Source organism: Clytia hemisphaerica, unplaced genomic scaffold (assembly GCF_902728285.1).
Source record: "Clytia hemisphaerica strain Z4C2 unplaced genomic scaffold, Clytia hemisphaerica genome assembly, whole genome shotgun sequence".
Classification (NCBI taxonomy): Eukaryota; Metazoa; Cnidaria; class Hydrozoa; order Leptothecata; family Clytiidae; genus Clytia; species Clytia hemisphaerica.
The window spans coordinates 519,939-542,530 of NW_027104597.1; the positions used below are offsets into that span (position 1 = coordinate 519,939).

At 35.1% G+C, this 22,592-nt stretch overlaps 2 protein-coding genes across 2 annotated transcripts; both read left to right on the forward strand.

Annotated features, from left to right (window-relative positions):
• Nucleotides 1–6,045: 6,045 nt before the first annotated feature.
• On the forward strand, nucleotides 6,046–15,991 carry LOC136824075 (forkhead box protein J2-like). Its single transcript, XM_067080238.1, has 5 exons — nucleotides 6,046–6,472; nucleotides 12,176–12,250; nucleotides 12,446–12,553; nucleotides 12,710–13,136; nucleotides 13,288–15,991. Exons 1-5 carry the CDS (start codon nucleotides 6,143–6,145, stop codon nucleotides 14,325–14,327), a joined length of 1,980 nt encoding a protein of 659 aa, XP_066936339.1. The 5' UTR covers nucleotides 6,046–6,142; the 3' UTR covers nucleotides 14,328–15,991.
• A 319-nt stretch (nucleotides 15,992–16,310) lies between these two features.
• LOC136824074 (ran guanine nucleotide release factor-like) lies at nucleotides 16,311–22,574 on the forward strand. Its single transcript, XM_067080235.1, has 7 exons — nucleotides 16,311–16,440; nucleotides 17,164–17,280; nucleotides 17,644–17,695; nucleotides 20,416–20,462; nucleotides 20,641–20,698; nucleotides 21,441–21,541; nucleotides 21,939–22,574. The coding sequence occupies exons 1-7, from the start codon at nucleotides 16,355–16,357 to the stop codon at nucleotides 22,057–22,059; spliced, it is 582 nt and encodes a 193-aa protein (XP_066936336.1). The 5' UTR covers nucleotides 16,311–16,354; the 3' UTR covers nucleotides 22,060–22,574.
• Nucleotides 22,575–22,592: the final 18 nt, after the last annotated feature.

The window sequence follows — 22,592 nt, forward strand, 5'->3', positions numbered from 1 at the left end:
TCCAAAAAAGAAAATTCAGAATATGAGCTTAGTTGTCACGTGACTATGGGAAATTCCCCTATTTTGGAGTTATTTCAATTTAGAGACCATTTTTAAAAAGCTTACCAGTCATCAGGAAATGGTTGGATTGACTTCAAATAAAAAACGGATGCAAGTTCACATGTCAAGGAAGATATTCCAAAAAAAAAAATTCAGAATATGAGCTTAGTTGTCACGTGACTACGGGAAATTCCCCTATTCGGGATTCAAATTATTTCAGGGACTTTTTTCACACACACACAATATGGTCCATTTGTTTCACAATTTGAAAATATGTAAAAATTCTTCGACGGTTTTCCCATAATTCATAAAACAGTCCGGAAACTTCGAAAAACATTTGACAACTTGCTTCTTCAAGAAAGCATTTGAAGCTCCCTGGTTTCGCATTCGAATGAAAAGCTCAGTGACTCTAGGAGTCATATCTTCAAACATGAGTGTGCTACGTGCTATCCTTAAAATTTCTGAAAAGATGGATCCATAAAAAATGCACGATGGGATGTTACTGTCGGCATGTGGCATCCTTACAATGAAGAAGGGAAAAGGCATCTCTCTTATCAAAAAGTTTGTATCTAAAAATATTGTTTTCAACAGTGATATCTAAATCTAAAAACGATGCATGGACGCTAGAAATCGCTCACAAAAATTGACAATAATAAAAATTTTGAGCAAAGGAAACGTCATCAAAACAAAAAGTAAGAAGAATTTACCGACTCTCCGACTCAATTTTACTCAATTTTCAGGAGTCGGTCGGGCGACGCAAAACGAAGATATTTGTGATTGCCGCCTAATGTCAAGATTTCAATTAATGCCAGACGTTAATAATCGCTAATCGATAAAATTGATTATCGATTAAAATCGATAGCTAATCGATAATTAATCGATTGATTAAATATCGATTAAAAACGATAATCGATAGCTAATTGATGCTTACAATTTTTTAGCACTCAATTAAATTATCACCATAGATTTTTTTAATCGATAATTTATTGATTTACAGTGTTAATAATTGATAATATCGATGAAACTTGGATCGATATCTAATTGAAATAATCAATATCTTATATCTGATCGATATCGATACTCACAATTTTTTAGGCGCTGCAATATAAAAAATTTTGGAATTTGAGTTATTTTTTCATCTGAAAATTCCTGTCATCCCTCCCCCCCCCACATACACTAAGATTTTTCTGGAAGAGCCCATTTTCCAAACACTCAAGAAAGAGATTTACTCCAGAAGCTTTCTACCTATACCTTTTTACCTTTGTTTCTTTTGATCATGATCTTCAACGATACCAAGCGGGGAGAGGATAATTACAAGGTCTCAAAAGAAGGTTGTCTATTGCTCATTCCGACATTTTAAATTTTCCGGGGGTTTTGTTGTTTGGAATTGATTAACTAACAGTTAGGTAGGGTCAGGGTTGCTAGTAACGGCTTGTCACTGTGCCGGGTGCATACTCGGCGCCTTGGGCCCCGCAGGGTTGCTAGTAACGGCTCGAATTTCAGTCAGTTTATAAGTTGATGTCGGAATGAGCGCTAGACAACCTTCTTTTGAGACCTTGTAATTATCCTCTCCCCTGGTACTTGTTGAGCAAAAACAATACTAAAATTCTATCCAAAATGACAGATATTTTTAGACCATCTCTCAAATGGTTAGGTGTTTATTATAAAGACCTTGTTGCGAAGCGAATGTACATGAGCGAAGCAGTTTTGCTATCGTGTGTGCGTACCTTTAGTAACTATTCATTCCTTTCAACTCTCTATAAGGCAGGAGATGGGAAAAACGTTTCGAATCTCCGAGTTGCGCGATACCAAAATATAAAGGAGATAAAATACAAAGGATATTCAGCGAAATGGTAACTCAAATTACCTCCGTCATATCAAATTTGACGTATACGTCAGAATGATACGAAGAACGAGTCAACCCTCCGTGACCCGTGACGTCAATGTTTAGGAGATAACAAACACGAAGAACATCCCGGGAAATGATAAAACAAATTACCTCCGTTATAGTAATTTGATATTATTTGAATTTATTGCAAAGCGAAAGTGATGCCATTATGCTTTTTCAAAAATCAAAACAAACATGGAAGGTTGTTGCTATTCTCTTTTACTTTGTTGTCTTTGGTGTTCATGTTATTAATGAGTTGAATTGGATCAATATTTTTGTATGATTGTCACAAGAAATGGCTTATGTTGTAGTGTACTTATCATTCTTTCCTGAATCGAATGTTTTGTTTCCATTTTGACGGTTGGAATGAGAGATGCCAATTTCTTGCAAAAAAAGGACAATTTTGTAATTTTCACTGACTTAGGTTAGTTTTCACTCAATCTTAGATCAAAATCTTCTTCTTCTGCAATATTGACTTAACTGAATTAGAAAAAGGTGAACCAGGAGAACCAAGAAGAACGGAGGTGAACTCATCTGGTAAACCAGCTGAATCGAGGTGAACCCAGAACCCAGATTCTGCACAACTTCTTACAGTACTTTGAAATTTTCTTTGTGCATTTTGAACGTGGAAAACCTTTGTTGTCAACACACTTTTGACAAGCCTTTAAAACATGGAAAATTTTTTGTTGTCAACTATAAAAATTTTCCTCCACATTTATCTGTTTTAATGTGAAAAACTTTTGTTGCTTATATGAGAGTTAATTCATTTAATCTTTACAGCTCACCCTAATAGAGACTTATACGCATACATAGTTTTGCGTTCTTTTAAACCACATGTACCGTGAGATTGGGTAACTTGCATCAGTGGAGGCTAACATGCATAGCCCTCAAATGAATGATCTGAACTGGTCTTTAAAATACAACTACGCAGATCCGCTCGCGCATCTTTACTCTACAATTTTTGTTTTGATTTAACTTTGTATTTTAATGACCTGTCAGGTCTTTCATTTGAGGGCTATGCATGTTATCCTCTACTGATGATGCAATCTAGTTACCCAATCTAACGGTAGTTAATTCCCGTGATAAACAATGATGAATAATGAATCTGTGTGGTACAGTCACTTTCTGTCGGGGTTGTGGATGGCGATGTGTGATATGTCGTTCTTTGATACAGTAAGTTGGTCTAATGTCGAAATCCGTCTTCTAATTTCGACACCGTTCTTTAGAGATAGGAACAATAGAAACTGAGGAAGGTCGGAATCGCTGATTGACTTTGATTAGCGCGATGAGAGGAAAAATCTTTAGTCTATCAGTGATTTCGACCTTCTTATTATATATTCCTATCCATAAAGAAGGATGTTGAAATTAGAAGACGGATGTCGACATTAGACCAACTTACGGTAGTTAGGGTTTGTCGTTCTTCATTTTGTTGCTTTTTAATAGTTATTTTTCTTTCTTTTTTAGATGGTCTGGAAACATTAGATTAAAAAGTCTCTTTTCTCATTTTTGTTGGCATTCTTTTTCAAATGTGGAAACTTCTGTCTTGAACTTGGTATTTGTGTTTTAAATGTGGAAAGCTTTTTTTGTCAATTTGGAAATTTTCTTCCACGTTTGACGTCTAATATGGAAAACTTTCGTTGGCAACTTGAAGTTTTCTTCAACTTTGGGCATTCTTTTAGATTACAAAAATGTTTCCCATAAGATATTTTTCCCTCCTTGCAATCTGTTGGAAATTATGAATTTGGAATTGCTTTGTCCTGTTTTGTTTCTTTTTTTTTTAACATTATTAGTTATATTACTGTATGATAATGCAAAATGACCTTTTTGAAATTATGAAATTTTCCTTGGTTCATTTTATGATATCCTCCTTTTTGTAAAGGTGAAGCGTGATGCTACAGATCAAATCTGTGTTTTGACTGGACTCACCAACCTTTATAATTATAAGGATACAGTTTGTTTTTATTTTCTAAGTTCAAAATGCCCTGAGTGTGTTTAGTGTTTTCATCTTCTTATATTGTTGTTTCTTTAAACTTTTTTGCTATTTATTCTAGAAAATGAAAAATAGAACGGTTGAAGCTTCATTTTTCTCAATGAGAGATAATCTACAGATGTCATTTTTACAGAGAGGGACTATGAAAAATTTGCAAATGATAGGATATTCGGAAAGACTGCAGCAAATGTAGAGGAAAACTGCACGTAAATGCCGCATCGTTGAATATAAGTCAGTTGGAACCACTACATAGAAATGGCAACTATTGCCTTAACGGGAAATATATCCCGAATGGGAAGGTGAAAATAACCCAAAAATGAAACTGTTTCCAGATTGAAAATTTCATCACTTTTCTGTTTGCCGTTTTGATCAAGAACTTTTCATTGTTCCCGAACGGGAAGTTGAATTTTTGTAAACAAAGCAGATTTTTTTTTCCCGATCGAGAAGAAGTTTCCAAATCCAACACATTATCACACATAATTCTTTAGGAATGGGGAAAGTAGAATTAAGAAATGATTACCCGGTGTATTTCTTAACTACTTGGTGAAAGGTATCAGTTATTTACCTTCCACGACCATTTCCGGAGTGCTCAGAGGTCACATTCCGATCGGGATACTGGTCAACTTCCTGATTCCGAAACTCTATCCATTTCGGGAAGTTTCTCACCTTCCCGTTCGGGATATATTTCCCGTTAAGGCAATAGTTGCCATTTCTATGTAGTGGTTCCGACTGACAGTGTTTGTATGTCATTAAAATGTTTTGCTTGCAACTTGTGAATCGAGGAGGCTCTGGAACGCTTCGCAACTTTTATACATATACGGCTTGTTTATCACGCTGGACTTCTTTCGCTGTGGGCGGGGGCGAGACGCCCCGGCGCCCAACCACAGAACTTTTAACTTTTCACGGTACTCAACCTGCACTACTTTTTCGATATCATATCACAATCGCGCGTGGTATGAGTTCACAAACACAAAAAGGTAACCCCAACGAAAGATAAATCACGCAAGTACATTCCACTACCGGGGTGACATTATCTGACATTATTGACGGTCGATTGAAACGTACCCCCGGGGGCACTCGATTTCTAAACGACGGCATGTGCCGCCGAAAATTTGGCTTTCAAAATCGGACCCTTACAACAGTGCAGCTTTTGAGCAGTGAAAAGGTACCCTTCGATTCTTGCGAAAGTTACAACCCTTACACTTACAGTTTATTTAGTTTGTTTTACTGACGCAACCTGAAAATGAGCCTGAGATGTCGACACAATGTACAAAACAAATCTGTGTAGAACATCTGGAAATTGTCGATCTGTTCGCACAGATATTTATTTAAACTGTTAGCTGGAAATTAAGTTTCTGTTCTTAAGATCTTAATTAAAAGTCCTTCAGTCGAGCTGGAATTTAGCGATCTGTTCTTATAAGATTTTGTCATCCCTGGTAGATAAGAACAGTTAACTCGCATAAAATCAATCGCCTGGTAAATTCGTACCTGTTCCGAAAGTATTTTTACCTCCTAGCTGGAAAATATAACTATTCTGAAGTATATATAACTATTCTGAAGTAAAAATTTCTCCCCTGGAAAACGAGGAGGAGCTGTTCTTAATTTCGGGGAAATCCTTCCAGCTGGCAAATCAGAACAGAACAGATATTTGCAAATTTTAGGTCGGTGGCTGCTTCTGCCCTGCCGGCGGAAAATATCGATATACATTGAGTTTTAACGCTTCGAAAACTCATAAATGGCTTCTAATCTAAGGCATCAAGCAGGGGGCGGGTGCTTTTGGTCTGCAAATTCTGCGTTTCCATCATTAGTAGATAGTATAAATCGCATATCTGTCAATAACGTTCCGTTTTAGTTCTCCCTTGGCGCATGTTTACGGCTACCGTGTAATTTGTCACGAAAAACATTCTATTTTCACGAAATTCCTCGCGAAAGACGGGGGTTTTAATCAAAGCTATTCCTTATATTCTGCAATTGCCAAAGGAGCCAGAACTCTGAAATACAATGATCAAATTTCTTTTTTGCTTCCAGAGCAACTTTGTGACTTTTGATTCCACAGTTGGAACTATGTTATTTCTTCTGGATATTTGACAAAGAAACTTGCACCCTAGCAAACATTCCCGTATCTAAATCGCAATTTTGATTGAGGTTACGTTATCTCTGTCATTTACAATGGGTCAGAGATTCTCCTACAATTTTATACATGGTACTGCAATTTCAAAATCAAAATGGCGAAGCTGAACTCGAGTCTGACAGCCATGGATTGGCTTCCTCAACTCTCTGTTGGGGGAGCCTTGACAACTGGTAACCCTGCGAACATTAATCAAACACAACCCATGAAGGCTACCCAACGTGTACCCTTTGGACAATTTGATGTAACTGCAAAATATGATGGCACTTCAGAACGATTTGGAAAGTCAAAACCTCCATACAGTTATGCAAATCTGATAGCATTTGCTATTAACTCTACTGCTAAGAATAAAATGACTCTATCAGAAATATATCAATGGATATCTGAAAGTTTTCCTTACTATAATGAAACTAGCAATGGCTGGAAGGTGAATGTTTACATTTTTATTTATTTATTGTGTTTTGTTTTGATTTAGCTATGTTTGTTCCTTTTGTCACAGTGTTGCAACTCTTGTAAACCAAGGCAATTGAATATCTCAAAAAGTCTACAGTCTATTGGTCCTATATCATTCTGGTTGTATTTCCCACACAGCATGGTTAGCGGTATAGCCCTAACTTTTTCCGGTACTTGGGTGCACTTGGCAATTTTGAATTTGAAAAAGTCCCGAACATTACTCGAACTAGCTTGCATATGTTCAGGCCAGGTTTTTGGAAGTGAAAATCCAAAATTTTGTGGCTCAAATTGATTACCGTAAGTTGGTCTAATATCGACATCCCTCGTCTAATTCCGACACCCTTCTTTAGAGACAGGAATATAATATGAAAGCTTGAGTTGAATCACTGATTGAAAAAAGATTATTCCTCTCTGACCACTAAGCAAAGAAAAACAGTTTTAACCTTTCTATCAATTTCAGCTGATAAAAAGGGTGTCGGAATTAGAGGAGGGCGGATGTCGACATTAGACCAAGTTACGGTATTTTGGTATGTTTTCCAGCCATACCCTTGGTCATTTTGTATTCTTTTCAGCAGTTAACCAGATTGCACAGTATACGTATGACAGAAATCATCTAGATCAAAAAGTAGTTGAGCCTACATTATCAGAGGATACCTTAAATCAGTCTAAATGTCAATATCCCTCTTTTAATTATGACACTTTTTTTTAGAGCAGGTATCAATGGAAAGGTTGAGATTGCCGATTGAAACTATATTTCTTTGCCTAGTGGTCAGAGGAGAGGCACACATCCTTCAGTCAGTTAGTCACACTAGCGTCCCGCGTATAAAAAATTAATGCTGCGAAAGCGCTATATCATTTACTTGACTCGCAAGCAAAATAATGCACCACAAAACTTTTAAAGGGATTCATGAAAAAATAACCCAGCACTTTTTAATGAAATTAACATTTTCAAAAACTATGAAAAATTGCCCAAAATTTTAGCCTTAGATGAAAAATTTTTAGCCAAGCCAACCTTGAAAACTAATTTGAAGATCAACTTCCCAAGAAAAAGATCTACGGGGGAGACGGAACCCACCTAGATTTGCGCACCGCCAGATAGGCTTTTTCCTGGAAATTTTGCCGGACTTCGAACACTGACCCCTTTACCTGTGCGGAATTTTTTAATTTTGCGTATAAACAAAGCCTTAAAAATTGAAGCGCTGTCTCAGGAATTGAATGACAAAATTTGGTTGGTTAATGCTGCACGTTCGCAATCAGTCATTTTGTCTCATTTTAAGTTTTAATTATTGTCTCAGAAACTTGAACTTGATTCAGGTAACTCTCATCCTTGTTGTGGCAAATACATCCCGTACCTTGAGTGGTCCTAGATTCAACAGCCCTGCCTAATTCCGCCTAATTCCGACCCCAAATAACAGTTATGAAAAAATTCTATGTTTACAAATCTTCCTTCTCCAAGTTGAACGATAAACTATTGCAAGGACTCTCGAAACAAAACATCTAACATGATGGCTATAATGTCAAGATGTCAATTAATGTGATCAAAAAAGTGTGAGTTGTAAAAATAATTACCTCTATTATTCTGAATCTGTTGTTCGTGTTTAAAACGTTAACAATTTATGTAATAAAAAATTATGTTTTGTATAAGAAGCACAATTATTATAATTTGGTTCAAATCAATGTGTATCAAATCTTTCAGTTTAGTTGACACTTTGGTATCTTCATTGCGTTACAGCGAAAGGTTTGTTTTTGTTTTAGTTTGTATCTTTGAAAGACCCCATCAGATTTAGGCAGGGCTGTCGGATTTAGGATTACTCACGGTAGATGTCTGGATTTCCTAGTGTGACTAACATTGGCAGTTCAACCCATTTCATTTTAAAGAAAATTGGTAGCCAGTCAAAGGTGCTGACAGTGCCCATTTAAAAAAAGCTTCTATAGCTGTGAAATGTGCCTCACAGGCTCCTGCAATTCAACCAAATAAAATAGAAAAAAGAAGCACTGTTAAGCTGTCTTTAGCAGGCTAGCTCTAAAGCTCTAAAAAAGCATCTAATAACATGAAAACAAACCAAAACTATTAAGTGTACTTACAAACATCAATTTGTCAGATCTAACAAAATGAATAACGACACTGTCATCATTGACAATCGAACAAAGGATTTTCTGTCAAGAGCCTTGAAACATTTCAACAGCTAAGCTAAGTTCAACAATTTTAGTGTGGTTCGAGGATTGAGTAGAGAACACTCCCATTACGTCCGCAAGCTCCTGCACAGGTGAAAAACTTTCTTAATCTGTCAATCATTCTCTTAAGCGAAGAGTACGCAAAGCGATTCTTTTGGCAAAAGCGCGGGAAAAAAAGCTGATATGCGGGGTGACAAAATCGATTTTTCAGCTTTTTTAGCCTCGTTTCCATTCAGAATTTCGTCGTCGTGTGCAACTGTCTTAAGTCCCAATATGGAGAATTGTCACCTGCACCCGACTGTCTGTTGTTTGGCAACTCCGCAAAAACAAACAAATACCATTTAGGCGTGAGACAGCGAGGCACTAGCTTTTTTGTCGTGATACGTTGATTCAATTTGCGGAACGTCTTTGATGAGGCGTAGGGTCAAGTGAATCTGTTTGTTCAGAGTTGTACGTTTCTCGTTTCTGAAGCGTATCGTCGGCAACCAGCTGTTCATTTCGTACACTGGTCACAACCACAACGCAACGAAAGCAAAGAAAAGTTAAAAGCCAAAGCTGATTTGAAAAGATTTCAGAAGAAACAGAATCTCATTCGTTTTTCAAGTTTTTCAAGTCAACAGGTATTATGTTGATACTTTTGGTTTTCTCTTTAAATTTTTAAATCATTTTTGTAGTTTTTTGTATCTGTAATATATTGGGAACTTCTTACAGTAGAGATTTTTTTTTTAAGTTATGTGTTTGTTTCTGGATGGTATTCAATTAACATTATCCCTTTATCCCTTTATTTTCATTTCTGGTTTTTAGTTGTAATTTTGCTGCTCTATTCACAGCATTGGGTACAGAGTAAAAGTATGCATTTCTATCCTTGCACCTTTGCCAGGCAGTGCCCACTGGTGGCCTAATAGGGCACTTTTTCTAATGTTTTTCCATTAAAAAGGCTTTTTCCACCAAAATTTTAGAGATTTCAGGAGGGGCAGCATCTCTGTGTGAAACCCCCCCCCCTTTGGAAAGCAAGGGAGTAGAACCATTTAAAAAATCAAAAATGGGAGGGGTCTTTTTATAACGGGAGAGGTAAGCAATAAAGGGAGTTGAAGCTTTTAAAAGGAGGATAAGGATTTCAGTATGAAAATTTGTACCAATTTGAGACTAAATTTTCCTGGGAAAACATTTTTTACCGTTACTATTATTTTACAGGTTTGATATAAAATAGGTTATGTTACACAAAAAATTATCCCTCTTTCCAAGTTCAGATAATCCTGGCTTTTCTTGTGTTCCAGGTTTTTTTGTAAAGAAGCCTAAGGAAACTAATTATGAGCACAACCAAGATTTTCTTCAATTCCAAGGGTTTGTCAAATAAATGTCCAAGGTTTTTGAGTAACCTGGTAGAGTGTTTAGAAAGTGTGGATATATTCAAACAATGAGGCCAGAGCACCAGAAAAAACCTTCACTGCTCTGCACTGTTTGTTGTTTTCGCTGAAAAGTCTCCCCAACTTTTTGTTTGGCATCAGGAAATTTTTGTCAGATTTAATGATGTCAAACCATTACCAGTCATGTTTTAGCATGATATATGGAATCAACATACGGATACAATATGAAAATTTGGCAAAATATAGTTAGGGTTTTTTGATCTGCCTTGTGTGTGTGAATTAATATTATTTATTTCTTTTATTATTCAGAATTTTGAAGAAATCCTTTAATAAGCTGGACCAAGGTGTGCAAAACCTGCGCTAGTTTAAAAAATTGGAGCTGATCTAAAAACATTAGAAAATTCTTTTAGAATACTTGTGCATGTGAGATATAAGTTGTCCTCTCCTATATTACAAAAGATATCTCAACTTTTAAGAACAAACAAAGCGTTGATATGGTAAAATTTCTTATTAAATATCTCGGCAACCTTTAGAACGATTTCAGAGTTGATGCCATAACAATAATTTCTGTATGCTTGGAAGATTTCTTTGTTATTGCATCATAAATTGTTTAGATCGCACTTAATCATTCAGCAGTTAAAAAGTATGTCCATTGCCTTTAGTACCAGATTTAAGTCTGGTTTAGCCAGACAGGTTAGCCTGTCAAAACATTTTGGTATAACTCTAAAAGAAAACCGAACATGTAAAAATATATTTTATAACCCCCACAAGTTTTAATAAAGGTGCAAAATGGAAACTCATTTGTACTTGGAAAGTTTCCAGTGGGCAATTGACCTTTTATGCCCTTGAGGGGGTTCTTGCCAGGTGTGAACTTGAACAATAGCAACTTCTCTGAATTTTCACTTGTTGTAAGAAATAGTAATTATTGTAATATTATCCTTGCCTTCAGTATTTTTAAATCAGTTTAAATTTAAAAGAGCAAGCGAAATGAAGGTACCTCTGTTTGTGTAACCTGTGTTATTATCAGTCATATACCTGTGTGGAAACTAATTTTTGCCGTTTTGGGTGTCGTCCAAGAAATTTAGGAAATCGAACTTTCATATGCTTATTCTATTACAGATTATTAATGAAATCTGTAAAAGCCCTTTAGGAAAATGAAAGAATTTTCTTTATAATTAGTTAAGATACTACAAAAAGTCACCTTATAATAAGGTAACTGTCATCTAATTTTATAGTTTAGTACTTTTGTATTGTTAATCGCTTGGTGAATTTCCCTTCCCTAACGAGCATAAACCTGAATGCGCATAATCGAGCGTTATTTTATGGTCCCTGGTTAGGCTTCTCAATATTAGAATGAATTGATTTTGATTTCATTAGGTAAATTTTCCTAAGCTTTCAAAAGTGCTTTACTTATCCCTTATTTTTTTGGGTAATATGATTTTAAGATTTAGAAGTTCCCAAATGACCTTTTAAAGAATGTTATATCAAGGTAGTTTAATGCTCAATTTTTTCACTTTTGAATTTGCTATTTTCCCTTGCATTGTTCAGGCTTGATAGTAACAAGTTCTTCGATACTTGTAGGTTTCATTGATAAAAGTTTGTTTGTCTTTTTTCCATTCATTACACAGAGGGTGCATAGTGATTTTTTAATATCATTTTATGAGGAAAAAAAATTGTGTTTGAATTGACTTTAGAATGAATTATTAAGTTTTTAATGAAAATCTCATAAAGAGAAATCACAATGGCCAAAAATAAATATTTTCAAAATAAGAAATTAAGAAAGAAAAAATAGAAACAGTAAAATAGAACTTGAAAAAATAGAATACTATTTCAGTTTTGCAATTAATTATTCATTGATTGTTCATTCTTATTTTTGTTCAATACAAGTTCAATACAAATCATCAGTTCCTTCCTACTCTCACTTGACAGAATTAAATTATGACAATTAATATTTCAATTAGCAAATTAATGACTTTGGCATGAAATAGATTATTCAATTAAATCTATGTCGCACTCTTCCATTCATGAAATATATTTCTCATTCATTTTGCAAATTATGTTTTTCATCAAGATTGTTTTTGTCTACTTCTTATGATGCAATTTTCTTACAATGATAATTTGTTTTTGTTTTGTAGAATTCCATCCGGCACAACCTATCATTGAATAAATGCTTTATCAAACTTCCTCGGACAAAAGATGACCCAGGAAAGGTAAAACAAAACCTGTCCTCTTTTGATTTTGTTGAAACATTTATGCTAATTTGAATAAATTTCTCATCAAATCGAAACCCAAGAAAGTTTTTTTTAAATGAAACCCAATCTTGAACTTAAACTTACAGCAACCATGAGACATGCTTCAGTTTTTCCTCGGAAACTCATTCTAACATATTCCTTTTCTTTTATCAGGGCTCTTACTGGGCAATAGACACTTCAAATATTCATACAAATTCAGAACAAGATTCTTACAAACAATCAACAAATCAAACCAAATTCAAGCTAAAAAATGATACCAGAGTAAGAAGATTTCTTCTTTTTTTTTAGTTTATTTTATTTTAAATGAAGAAACTTCTGGAAAATTATTTTTAAGAAAAAATCCTTCATTTGAACTTTGAACTGAATGAACTTCTGAACTTTGATCTCAATACATTACAACCTCTTTTATTTTCACAGCAACTATCACCATACGGTAACAACAGAGGTCATTCCCCTGGGAGGACTTCACCGATTGTTTCTCCATCATCGCCACAAAAGTTGAATAATTCTTTTGAATCAACAAGTAGTTCAGATTACTCCAATCCAAATAGTGTCGGTTCATCGCTTGAAACACCTCAAATATTTGTCAACAATCAATCTGCTGCAGCTCTTGCCACTCAAGTAAACTCTACTAAACCCTCATCTCAAAAGACAGACCCCTCAAGGCAATGTGCGTTAGACAATAAAGTTTTTGCAGAACATTTTAACTTGGACGATTTATCAGCATCCTTTAGAAGTTTATACAAATCAGTTTTCAGCCAACAGTCTTCTTCCTCGTCCATATCCTCGTCAGCTGGGATGAACTCGATCAGTTCTGTTTCCTCTCAAAACTCAACACCCAAAGGTAAGTAGATTTTTTCAATATGAAAGCAAAATCTTATATTTTTCCTAAGTAGTATGTTTTTGCTTCTAATCACAAGGTAACTACGCGATAGATGAGAACATATTCTAAAATACTGAACAATATTTAAACATATCCAAATTGTTCTTTTTAGAAAAAAATATTTTCTCATCACAACTGCAACCAACTTCATCATCAGGCGGTGCCAATCATTTGTCACATTCTGGTCAATTGGCACCTGTCTCAATCACCGAGCCGTCAAACAGCATGTCTGAGAAAGAAGTTCTAAGTACCATGGAAGCCTTAATGTCAAGTATGAATTCTGGCGACTGGGGAAGCATTATGCCTGATCAGTTTTACAGTTTGATAGATTCGTTACAGGAGATGGACGGGCTTGACCAGAAAGATATAGACTCTTTAGAAGAGTCGTATACAAACTATTTGAAATTGCAAGGAACATTTGATTACCTTGATAATGATGATGTTGAATTAAAAGCAGAACTTCTTCAACCTTCTCATCACAATATTCAACAAAATAATTTCAGTACAATCCCTGAAAATCATGTCAGCCCACATGGTAGTCCTTACACAAGTCCACTACCACCGCCTACTTTACAGCCAAATCCAAATATGTTAAACCATGGTCGAATGAGCCCTGCAAGTTCTGCAACATCACCAATGCCTACTTTAATGGACAGTAATGATTTAAACCACGTGTTACAGCCTATGTATGCAAATTCTATGAGCCCTATTAATCCTAACAGTGTCTTAGGTAAATCAACATCAAGCAATGGTTCAGTTGGAAGAAACATGGCAATGAATCCCCCAGTTTCAAATCAAATGAATGCTCGATACTCCATGAATGCAAACAGCCCAATGCAACCATCACCCTTGAATCATTACAGCCATTCTCCATCTACTTCTCCCCAACCTCCGCCCTCTTACTCACCTCAACCACCTCAATACACCAACCAAGGTTCGCCAGCTATGCAAATGAACCATTCCAATGAAATGAATCGTGCTTTAATGCAAGGTAGTCCACAACCACCTCCGCTCTACCAACAACCACAGCCGCCAAGACAACCATCGCCAAGAACGGCTCATCAACAACCACGATCACAGAATCAACAATCGAGGAAGCTTTACCAGCATGTTGAAGATGAAGAAGATTTTGATTGGAATTCTCTCCTATGATGCAAGAAATAACAAAATATTAGTTAAATCCCTTAAATATTCAAGAAATGGTTCCACCCACACCAGATTATGCATACACGTTATATTACAATACAATACAAAAAATGATTATTATGAATTACCACATTACCAGGGAAGGAATGAAATCCAATTGCTCAATGATTTGAAAAATATAGTCCAACTAGAATCAAAAAATATTCAAATTTAAAGTAAAATTTAATGTGATTGGATATGTTGAGTATTGGTTGAACACTCTTGCATCCTCAACAAAACTATTAATACTGGTTTTCAGTGAGGGTAATTCAGTTTTTATTTGCACTTATTTTTATGACGACCTCCTCTGCAAATGTATATAGATTAAGTTTTTTGGCAGGAAACCCAGGGTGCTGGAAACAGATCCTGGCATCAGAAGAAAACTAAAACTGAAATGGAATTTTCCTTTAACAAAATGTTGAGAAAAAATGTAAAACGGAAAAATTATGTAGTATATTTATATTTTGAAAAAAAAACAAGTATTCTTACAGTACTGTATTTATATTTTTGCTTTTATTGTTTTAGTTTTTTTTGTTTTATGTTGTCTTGAAATGGAACATTTTGCGCAGATTGTTTTCTTAATTTTTCATGATGGAGTAGAAACTGGCTCAAGTTCTGAACCATATACAGCCGAGTCTCCATGATTCGATCAACTCTACATTACATTTCGATCGAGTTTTATGGTCCCTTCAATTAACAATGCCTCATAAATCTTACTCCGTAACTCGAAATTTCCTTAACTCTAACAAACCTGCGTCAGAGTTAAAGAGACTCCATTTTATCACCAATCACGACATGAAATTAACTATATTGCCCTTTTGTGTTTACTGCGTGTGCAAGATTTCCATTACTCCTTTTTTGTTATTTTTTGCTCCAAGTTTTTATTAGGTGACAATTTTTGCAGCTATTTATTATTTTGATACAGTGATACTATTTTTTCTTTATAGTGGGTTTTAAATAATGTGCTGGTGGTACAAACTTAACAAACAACCAAAAATAACGGTGTAGGCCAATCTAAAAAGGCTTCTTGATTGACATATCGCCAAGGGACATTTTCCTTGATTCTCATTTTTTCGGCTAATTGAAAAATGATTCGCAGATAACCTAAACCCTCTTTCAATACAATAAATGACAATATGTCATTTGTAGGCTTTTCTGCCTTAAAATCACCTCACTTACTAGTTGATTTAATCGAATAGATTCTACGTTGTTTTAATGAAACTTGGTCTACCAATTTTTGGTTAGTTTGTTCATTTGCATGAATTTCAAGAATTTTTTTTCTTTTTGTAAATAGGAACTTTTTGTATATGATGAATTTTTATGCATTTGGTTTGTTGTCTGTTCTATTCTCTTATGATCTTTAAAAAAGTCGGAAAGAATTGAAGAGCTCCGTGATGACATATTGTTGAGTTTTGAATTTTTTTGAATGACATATTCTTCTCTTTAAAAAAGCGCTCTGTACTTTTTTGGGTTATTGCAAACTCTTTTTTTCTGGTTTGGTATCAAGTCTCTTTACTTTTAGTATTTTAAATTTTTTTAAATGAGAAAAAGTGTAAATTCTGTATTCTTGTAAGCAAGGAAATCCACCCAGTTACTAGTGTGAAATAGTTTTTTCTAGTTGTAAAAAATAACTATTTTGTCTCTTTTCTTCCTTTCACATTTCCAGGTTCAGAACAAATTTTTAGCATTATTTTGGTATTTCGACCATAATTAGCATCAAACATCAGACACCAATTATTAATTTTATTCCTTATATTCGAGAAGGTCTATTAGAGTAGAGAGCGTGTTTCTCTCCTGTGTCAAGTTTCACTTTATTGTATAGGTGAAAAGTTGAATCATGGCCTCTCTTTCGATCCTCCTAAGATAAGCTTTCAAATAAGTTCTTGAATGTTATAAATTTACCGTTCTTATACAATATAACCACTCTCTTTCATTTTATCTTTCCATTTCAGTGAAAACAAAAAAATAATCAAAAATAAATAAATAATAGAAAAATGTCTAACAAAGATAATGGGAACGTTCGAGATTTGTTCGGAGGGGCTTTAAGTTGCTTTTTTCCCACAAATGCTTTGGACATGAGGTAAGTGATTATTCATCACCCGAAAAAAATGCACCGTATTCCCTTCAATTAAGCACCGCGGCGCTCTTAAAATTTCAGTGCAGTGCACTTTAAAGGCTATATATATGGATGAAACTTGAAAATGCTCAATACTAAATTTTTGATTTTTCAACCTTTTTAATTCCTGAATATTCACGAGTTTGTAACGAATAACCCCTTAGATGTTCACAAAATTGACTTCACATCCCTGGTGTTGTCCGACATCCTCAACCGCAGAAGGAGGGAAGAAGGGTAGAGGATGATGCCGGATAGGGAAATCGTTGCGCTTAGAATACACAATTGCCCCTGTGTCCACGATACAACCGAACCATGGTTTAATGGTGACATCAATCAAACAAGTGGGTAGAAAGCGTGCTTATTCAACGTCATAGTCTTGTATAGAGTATGGTACCCAGTCCCCTCCACATGATCTCTGGTTGATTTAGGTGGGGGTATATTTATCTACCAAGTGAATTTCAGTACTGAGTGGACATAGAACCAATACCTCCCATCTGGGAGCCGATGCGCCTACAATTTCTTTCTCTTTCTGGAAAAGCCCTAGGATACAAGAACATATAGTTGACGCTCTCTAATCCGATTTTCAATGGGATTTTCAAAGTGACTTTCAATATTATTGAATAATGGAGCGTATCGAACAGTAGAACGTCGAATTAGAGAGCTTCAACTGTATATTTATTTAAACAGTGAAATTCGTGAAGTACCGAACAACCAAGAAGTGTTCCATCATCAGAAAACCGATCAAAGTATCATGTTTGATATCCTGGAATATCAAGATCAAGTACATGGGAGCGAGGCTATCAAGTAATTTTGTATTTTTCACGAAAACAAGTTTCTCTCTTTGAAACTAATTTTCTCGAAATCTAAATATTTTAAAAGAACCATTTCTATTTCATTAGAGAAAAGAAAGATAAACTTACATTATGATGGGTCATTTATTGAATTCGATTCATTAGATCAAAAGTTATGCTCAATTCAATAAAAAGGTTACTTTCAGAAAGTGCTCGAAAACGTAAAAAATCGCCCTATCCCTAGGGGCAGTAATTTTTTGTGGCACACCCTGTATTGAAGCTAACGGTGAGACGAGATCACAGATTTCTTACAGTTAGTGGACACTAAAGCGCAACGTGCATTCTTAATTATATCGACATTTTCTCAATGCAACAGATATCATTACATGGACATTGCAGAAGTAAATGATGCCAGTGAAGAAGCAGAAGTATTTTGATTATTGAGTATTTTTCATCAATTTTAATTTTCTCAGCATATTCGATGGTTTTCCTATTTTGGTACCCTTTGCTCAGACTGTTATTGAAGACTCCAGGGTATTAAGGTGGGGTCTAAATGCTTGCAACGTTACAAATCTGCCTCACAAGCTCATTTTGGGCTCAAAAGAAGCGTATAACTAAGTAGAATAAGATTCAGTCTAGGCAGATGTTTTATGATTTAGAAATTTAGCGTAATTCGCAAAAAACCTTCATTTTGCTAGGGGGGGGGTACCAAGTTGTGTTACTGGACCAGTGCCGAAAAGTTGTACTTTCTTGTTTTTTGAGACCACCACCACTTAGTACCCTGGTACTAAGTTGAATTTACCCCTTAAAATAGGTTTACCACCCCTTAGTACCCGGTACAATCTTGATATCACCATTGAGAAATGACACACCACTGTTAAGTACCCTGTACTAAGTTGATTTTCCCCACCTCCTTTAAATTTTCTAAAAAACATCAAACAATACCCGTTCAAGTACAGAAATCGGCCATACTCGCTTAAAAGTCTTCTACATAGTTTTTCAAGAGCTTTCAGATTCTATAATTGGTTTTGGCCTAAAATGAGTTCGAAATTTCCATAAAAAATGAGCTCTTGGGCTTTACCCTAGGTTTTCAATAAATGGGTCCAGAAATAACAACCCTTAAATATTTTCTGGGCCGCTCTTCTAATATCAATCCACAGGGTATTAGGCATGTCTGGTCCAAGTTTAGTGCTTTGTTTCAAATTTGCACGATAATTACACCGATCAGGCCTACTATGATAACACCCAGGGGAAAACAAAAATTTGATAAACAATAAACGTAATAAACATCCTAATAAAATGGTAAGAAATGAATATAGACTGCCTATAACAAGAATTTTTTTGTGATTTTTCAGGATTTTGAGTACCAGATACTAACTCGATGCCTCATATTTGGTATTGAGACCACCATTTAGTCCCTTGATACAAAGTTGCAAAAATGTTTTTTTAAATTAGGACCACCACTTAGTACCATGTACTAAGTTGTTTTTTACTTACCTTATCAAACCACCACCCGGTACTGGCCCCCACAACTTAGTACCAACCCCCCCTGATTTTGCGTAAATTTTTGCTATTTTGAGATGACGTCATAAAAATTTAAATTCTTATAACTTTTGATATAATAAATAATAATAAATAAATAAATAAATTGTACCATCCCCTAAGGGGAATTGGCCTAAAAATTGTTAGGAAAAAAAAACTAACAAATTTAGGATATTCATTGCGCTGCTAGGTAAAGAAAAAAAATCAAGAAATTATATTGCAAGCATCTCTCCAGTTGTTCCTGTCCATAGCGAGATTATACCAGTTGTCTTTATCAATATTAGCCTTTTTAAGAGCTTTAAACAAAGAGCGACCGTAAGTCATTTCGGGAGAACCCCGCGGTCGTTTTTCACTGACCCACGACGAAATCATTTTCCTTGGTAGACGATTCATATCCATGCGTACAACATGGCCAGCCCATCTTAACTGCCTTTTAACAATATAAGAATCGATACATTTGACATCAAGACGATTAAACAAATTCTCATTCGAAATATGCTTTTCAAAAACATCAATCATATTTACTCCACACATAGCTCTTACACATCTATTGTGAAAGGAGCGCAACCATCGATATAACTCCTCTGTCAGACACCAAGATTCTGATCCATAAAGTAGGATCGACAATATAAGGGATTCATAAACCTTCCCTTTCACTTTCAAATTTAATTTTACATTTCCGAAGATACATTTCTTCAACGAACCAAACATATTTCCCGCTTTTTTAACTCGAAGTAGCACATCTTCTCGATCGGAACAATCGCCAGTGATAACAGATCCAAGATAGGTAAATCTATCTACGACAGGGAAGAAATAATTATCGGAATAAATTGAAATTTTGACCAAAAATGCACAATCCTGACGTCATCATGCTTTTAAAAAAATTTTGAAATGTTTTTAAAATCTGCATAAAAATGCATCTTTGGTCAAAATATGAAATTATTTTGATGATTTTATCAAAAGTTATTAGAATTTCAATTTTTATGACGTCATCAAAATAGCGCAAAATTGAAGCTTTTTGCGAATTACGCTAAATTTCTAAATCATGAAACATCTGCCTAGACTGAATCTTATTCAATTAGTTATACGCTTCTTTTGAGCCCAAAATGAGCTTGTGAGAAAGATTTTTAACGTTGCAAGAATTTTGACCTCAACGAACCCGCCTTATTACCCTGGAGGAGGAGTAGGGAGAGTATTTAAGAGAACTAAACACCAGGGCTTTTCAAACTGCACATTATAACTTATCAAGTAATAAGGAACTAACTTACAATTGCTACACGGTGTTTCCTGCTGGCGCAATCTTTATTTCAATCCATTATAACTTATAATATAATATAAGTAGACATTTAGAATTATTCTCAATACATCGGTGAGACAAATGAATCTTCTAGTTTCTCGATGTAATATCCTTTTCTTTCTCATAAATCGTGAGCTTCCAGTCAAAGTAAAGCTTTCTAAGAGCCATCTTTCCTGAATTTACCCATCACCTGTTTAGGTAAACTTTTTAATAAATCAATGCGTTAACTAAACCCATAAATTTGGGTTTTTGGCTAAATGGTACGCATTTTCTTTTTAGATACTCTATGTTTCATTCCCTTCCCTTTAGGTGAACACTGTCGAAGAAATACCAAAAGAAAATTTGAGCATTAAAGAGTAAGTATACTTTGCAAGCGCTCAATAAAAACACTGTCTCTCTGGGATTTTATTACCCCCGTTTGAACCTCTGGAGAGATTTGGTATTGACATGGTGAGGTGGAGTTCAGGGTCCAACTGTTGAAAATCGTTTAATAGTATAATGAGAAGAATCATGAATATTCTTTCTTCGTTGTAGATGTTCACAAGCCTTGTTCTTGCTTGGCAGACAAATGATCTCCAAATATAAAGAAGGGGTAAGAAAAATTTGTGTTATCGATGATAGCTTGATGGAAGATTTGCAAGAGATGCCATAAATCCCGTATACTATATATCCCACATTTTATCCCTCGGAATGCTAACAAACGTCTTTCAGTTGTTAAGCAATTTCTACCGTGACAGAGCCACGAGAAAACATAAAGGGATGCTTTTATTCAAAACTACTCTAAGGTCCCGAATAGACGTCCCGCTTATTAATTTTCGAAAACTTTTCGGACTCCCCCCCTCCCGTTTATTAATTTTCTAGTTTTTTGTTTTTGAGTTGAAGTGTAAATCAGGCTTAATCCATTTCGAACGTTCGAAAATGAAAATTCATAGAAGTAGGTAAAAGGAAACTTTAAATATTTTCAGACCCCCCCGTTTATTCAGACCCCCCCGTTTATTATATTTTGCAAAAATTTCGGACCCCCCCTTTTATTCAGACCCCCCTACTATTCGGGACCTTAGAGTAGTCAAATACTCGTTCCTGAAGGCCTACTTGCAAATTCTAATAAGTGATTGCTCTGGATTGCTTGAATAGAATCACTCTATAAAATTCAATTTCTCACAACTAAAAAGTCTTTTTTTAGTTCTTAGTATCATTGTTTGGGTTGCTGATGGCAAAGGCGAGCATTTAAATTTAGCAAAATTGTGTTATCTGTTTGAACGTCTAAGCGAAAGAAAAATCTTATCAAAAATATTCTGATCGAATTTTGTTAATCCTTGTTGTTATTACTGCAGGCAGATGCAAAAAACTTGGTGAATATTTTGATGGTTTTGTATCGTCTACCTCAGTACGAAACTGATCTGTTGATTATCATGAACGACCCTGTTGCTATAAGGTACCTCTCTAATTCTTATTTTGACTTTTAAACCCAGCAGGCACACAACGTCGTTTCAACGTTCATCTAATGTTCACAACGTCATATAACGTTAGATGAACGTTGTTACAACGTCGTGTGCTAGCTGGAAATGTATTTATAATTAATTCTCAATCATGTCATCAATTTTTACTTATCAGTGGGACTACAATCAGAGATATCTGCTTATCTTTTGTCTTTCTTGCCTAAATGTGTGTCTGTATCCAAACTGTAGATAGACTGGATAATTAAAAAAATCTTTACTCTTTCCTAGACTGATGCCTGGGATACGAAAATAGTAGAATATAGGTCATTTCGATCATTTCAGAACCCATCATCCAACGTTATTGTCAACTTTTTTTCCCCCGTTTTTTTACAGTACAAAAAGTAGTAGCAGTGGTAACAACACAACTCCAAACGATGCTTCTAAATGGTCGGAAAAACTTTTCAAACAGATCGCTTGTTCACTCAAAATTGTTGATTCCTCACTCTTTGGCTGATTGAAATGAAAGGTGGACTAAACTGGATGATGGTGTCGTTGTATTACAAAAATTACCCCTTCACTTCCTGGTATGAAAAAACATCTGAAAATGACGTTGATTCTTTAGCACGAAGCAACTGCATACTGTGTAAAATTGTCCGGAAAAAATGACGTTATAATGGGACATCTGAAAACAAAAACTTTTTTAAAAACGTAGGAAATTATAAGTGCTGCATAAAAGTCAAGTATAAGAGTTATATGGATGAGTTCGAGTTAAGTCGAGTTAAACTTGAGATTTGTAAAGTAGGAGCAGGGCTTTTCACCGTATGGTGTACTACATTTAGGGTTTATGAGGAGAGAACCACCTTGCCAAAAAATTCGAAAAATTTTGAACTATAGAGCTTAAAATCAAGGAGAAATAATTGTACTATCGTGGTTTGGACAGAACTACTAACATAATTTCATATTCTTACAAAAAGTCTTTAGATTTTACCACATACAGTACATTTAATTTAAAGAGATTAAAATAACTTACCTACTCATTGCATTTTA

What these genes read in the sequence shown, in the direction of transcription:
- LOC136824074 (XM_067080235.1), top strand. Translation starts at nt 16,355, where the DNA reads ATGTCTAACAAAGATAATGGGAACGTTCGAGATTTGTTCGGAGGGGCT. An exon ending in CATGGGAGCGAGGCTATCAA is followed by an intron (nt 17,281 to 17,643) that starts GTAATTTTGTAT and finishes TCAATGCAACAG; the next exon opens with ATATCATTACATGGACATTG. An exon ending in ATGCCAGTGAAGAAGCAGAA is followed by an intron (nt 17,696 to 20,415) that starts GTATTTTGATTA and finishes CCTTCCCTTTAG; the next exon opens with GTGAACACTGTCGAAGAAAT.
- LOC136824075 (XM_067080238.1), top strand. Translation starts at nt 6,143, where the DNA reads ATGGCGAAGCTGAACTCGAGTCTGACAGCCATGGATTGGCTTCCTCAA. An exon ending in CAAAAGATGACCCAGGAAAG is followed by an intron (nt 12,251 to 12,445) that starts GTAAAACAAAAC and finishes TTCTTTTATCAG; the next exon opens with GGCTCTTACTGGGCAATAGA. An exon ending in AGCTAAAAAATGATACCAGA is followed by an intron (nt 12,554 to 12,709) that starts GTAAGAAGATTT and finishes TTATTTTCACAG; the next exon opens with CAACTATCACCATACGGTAA.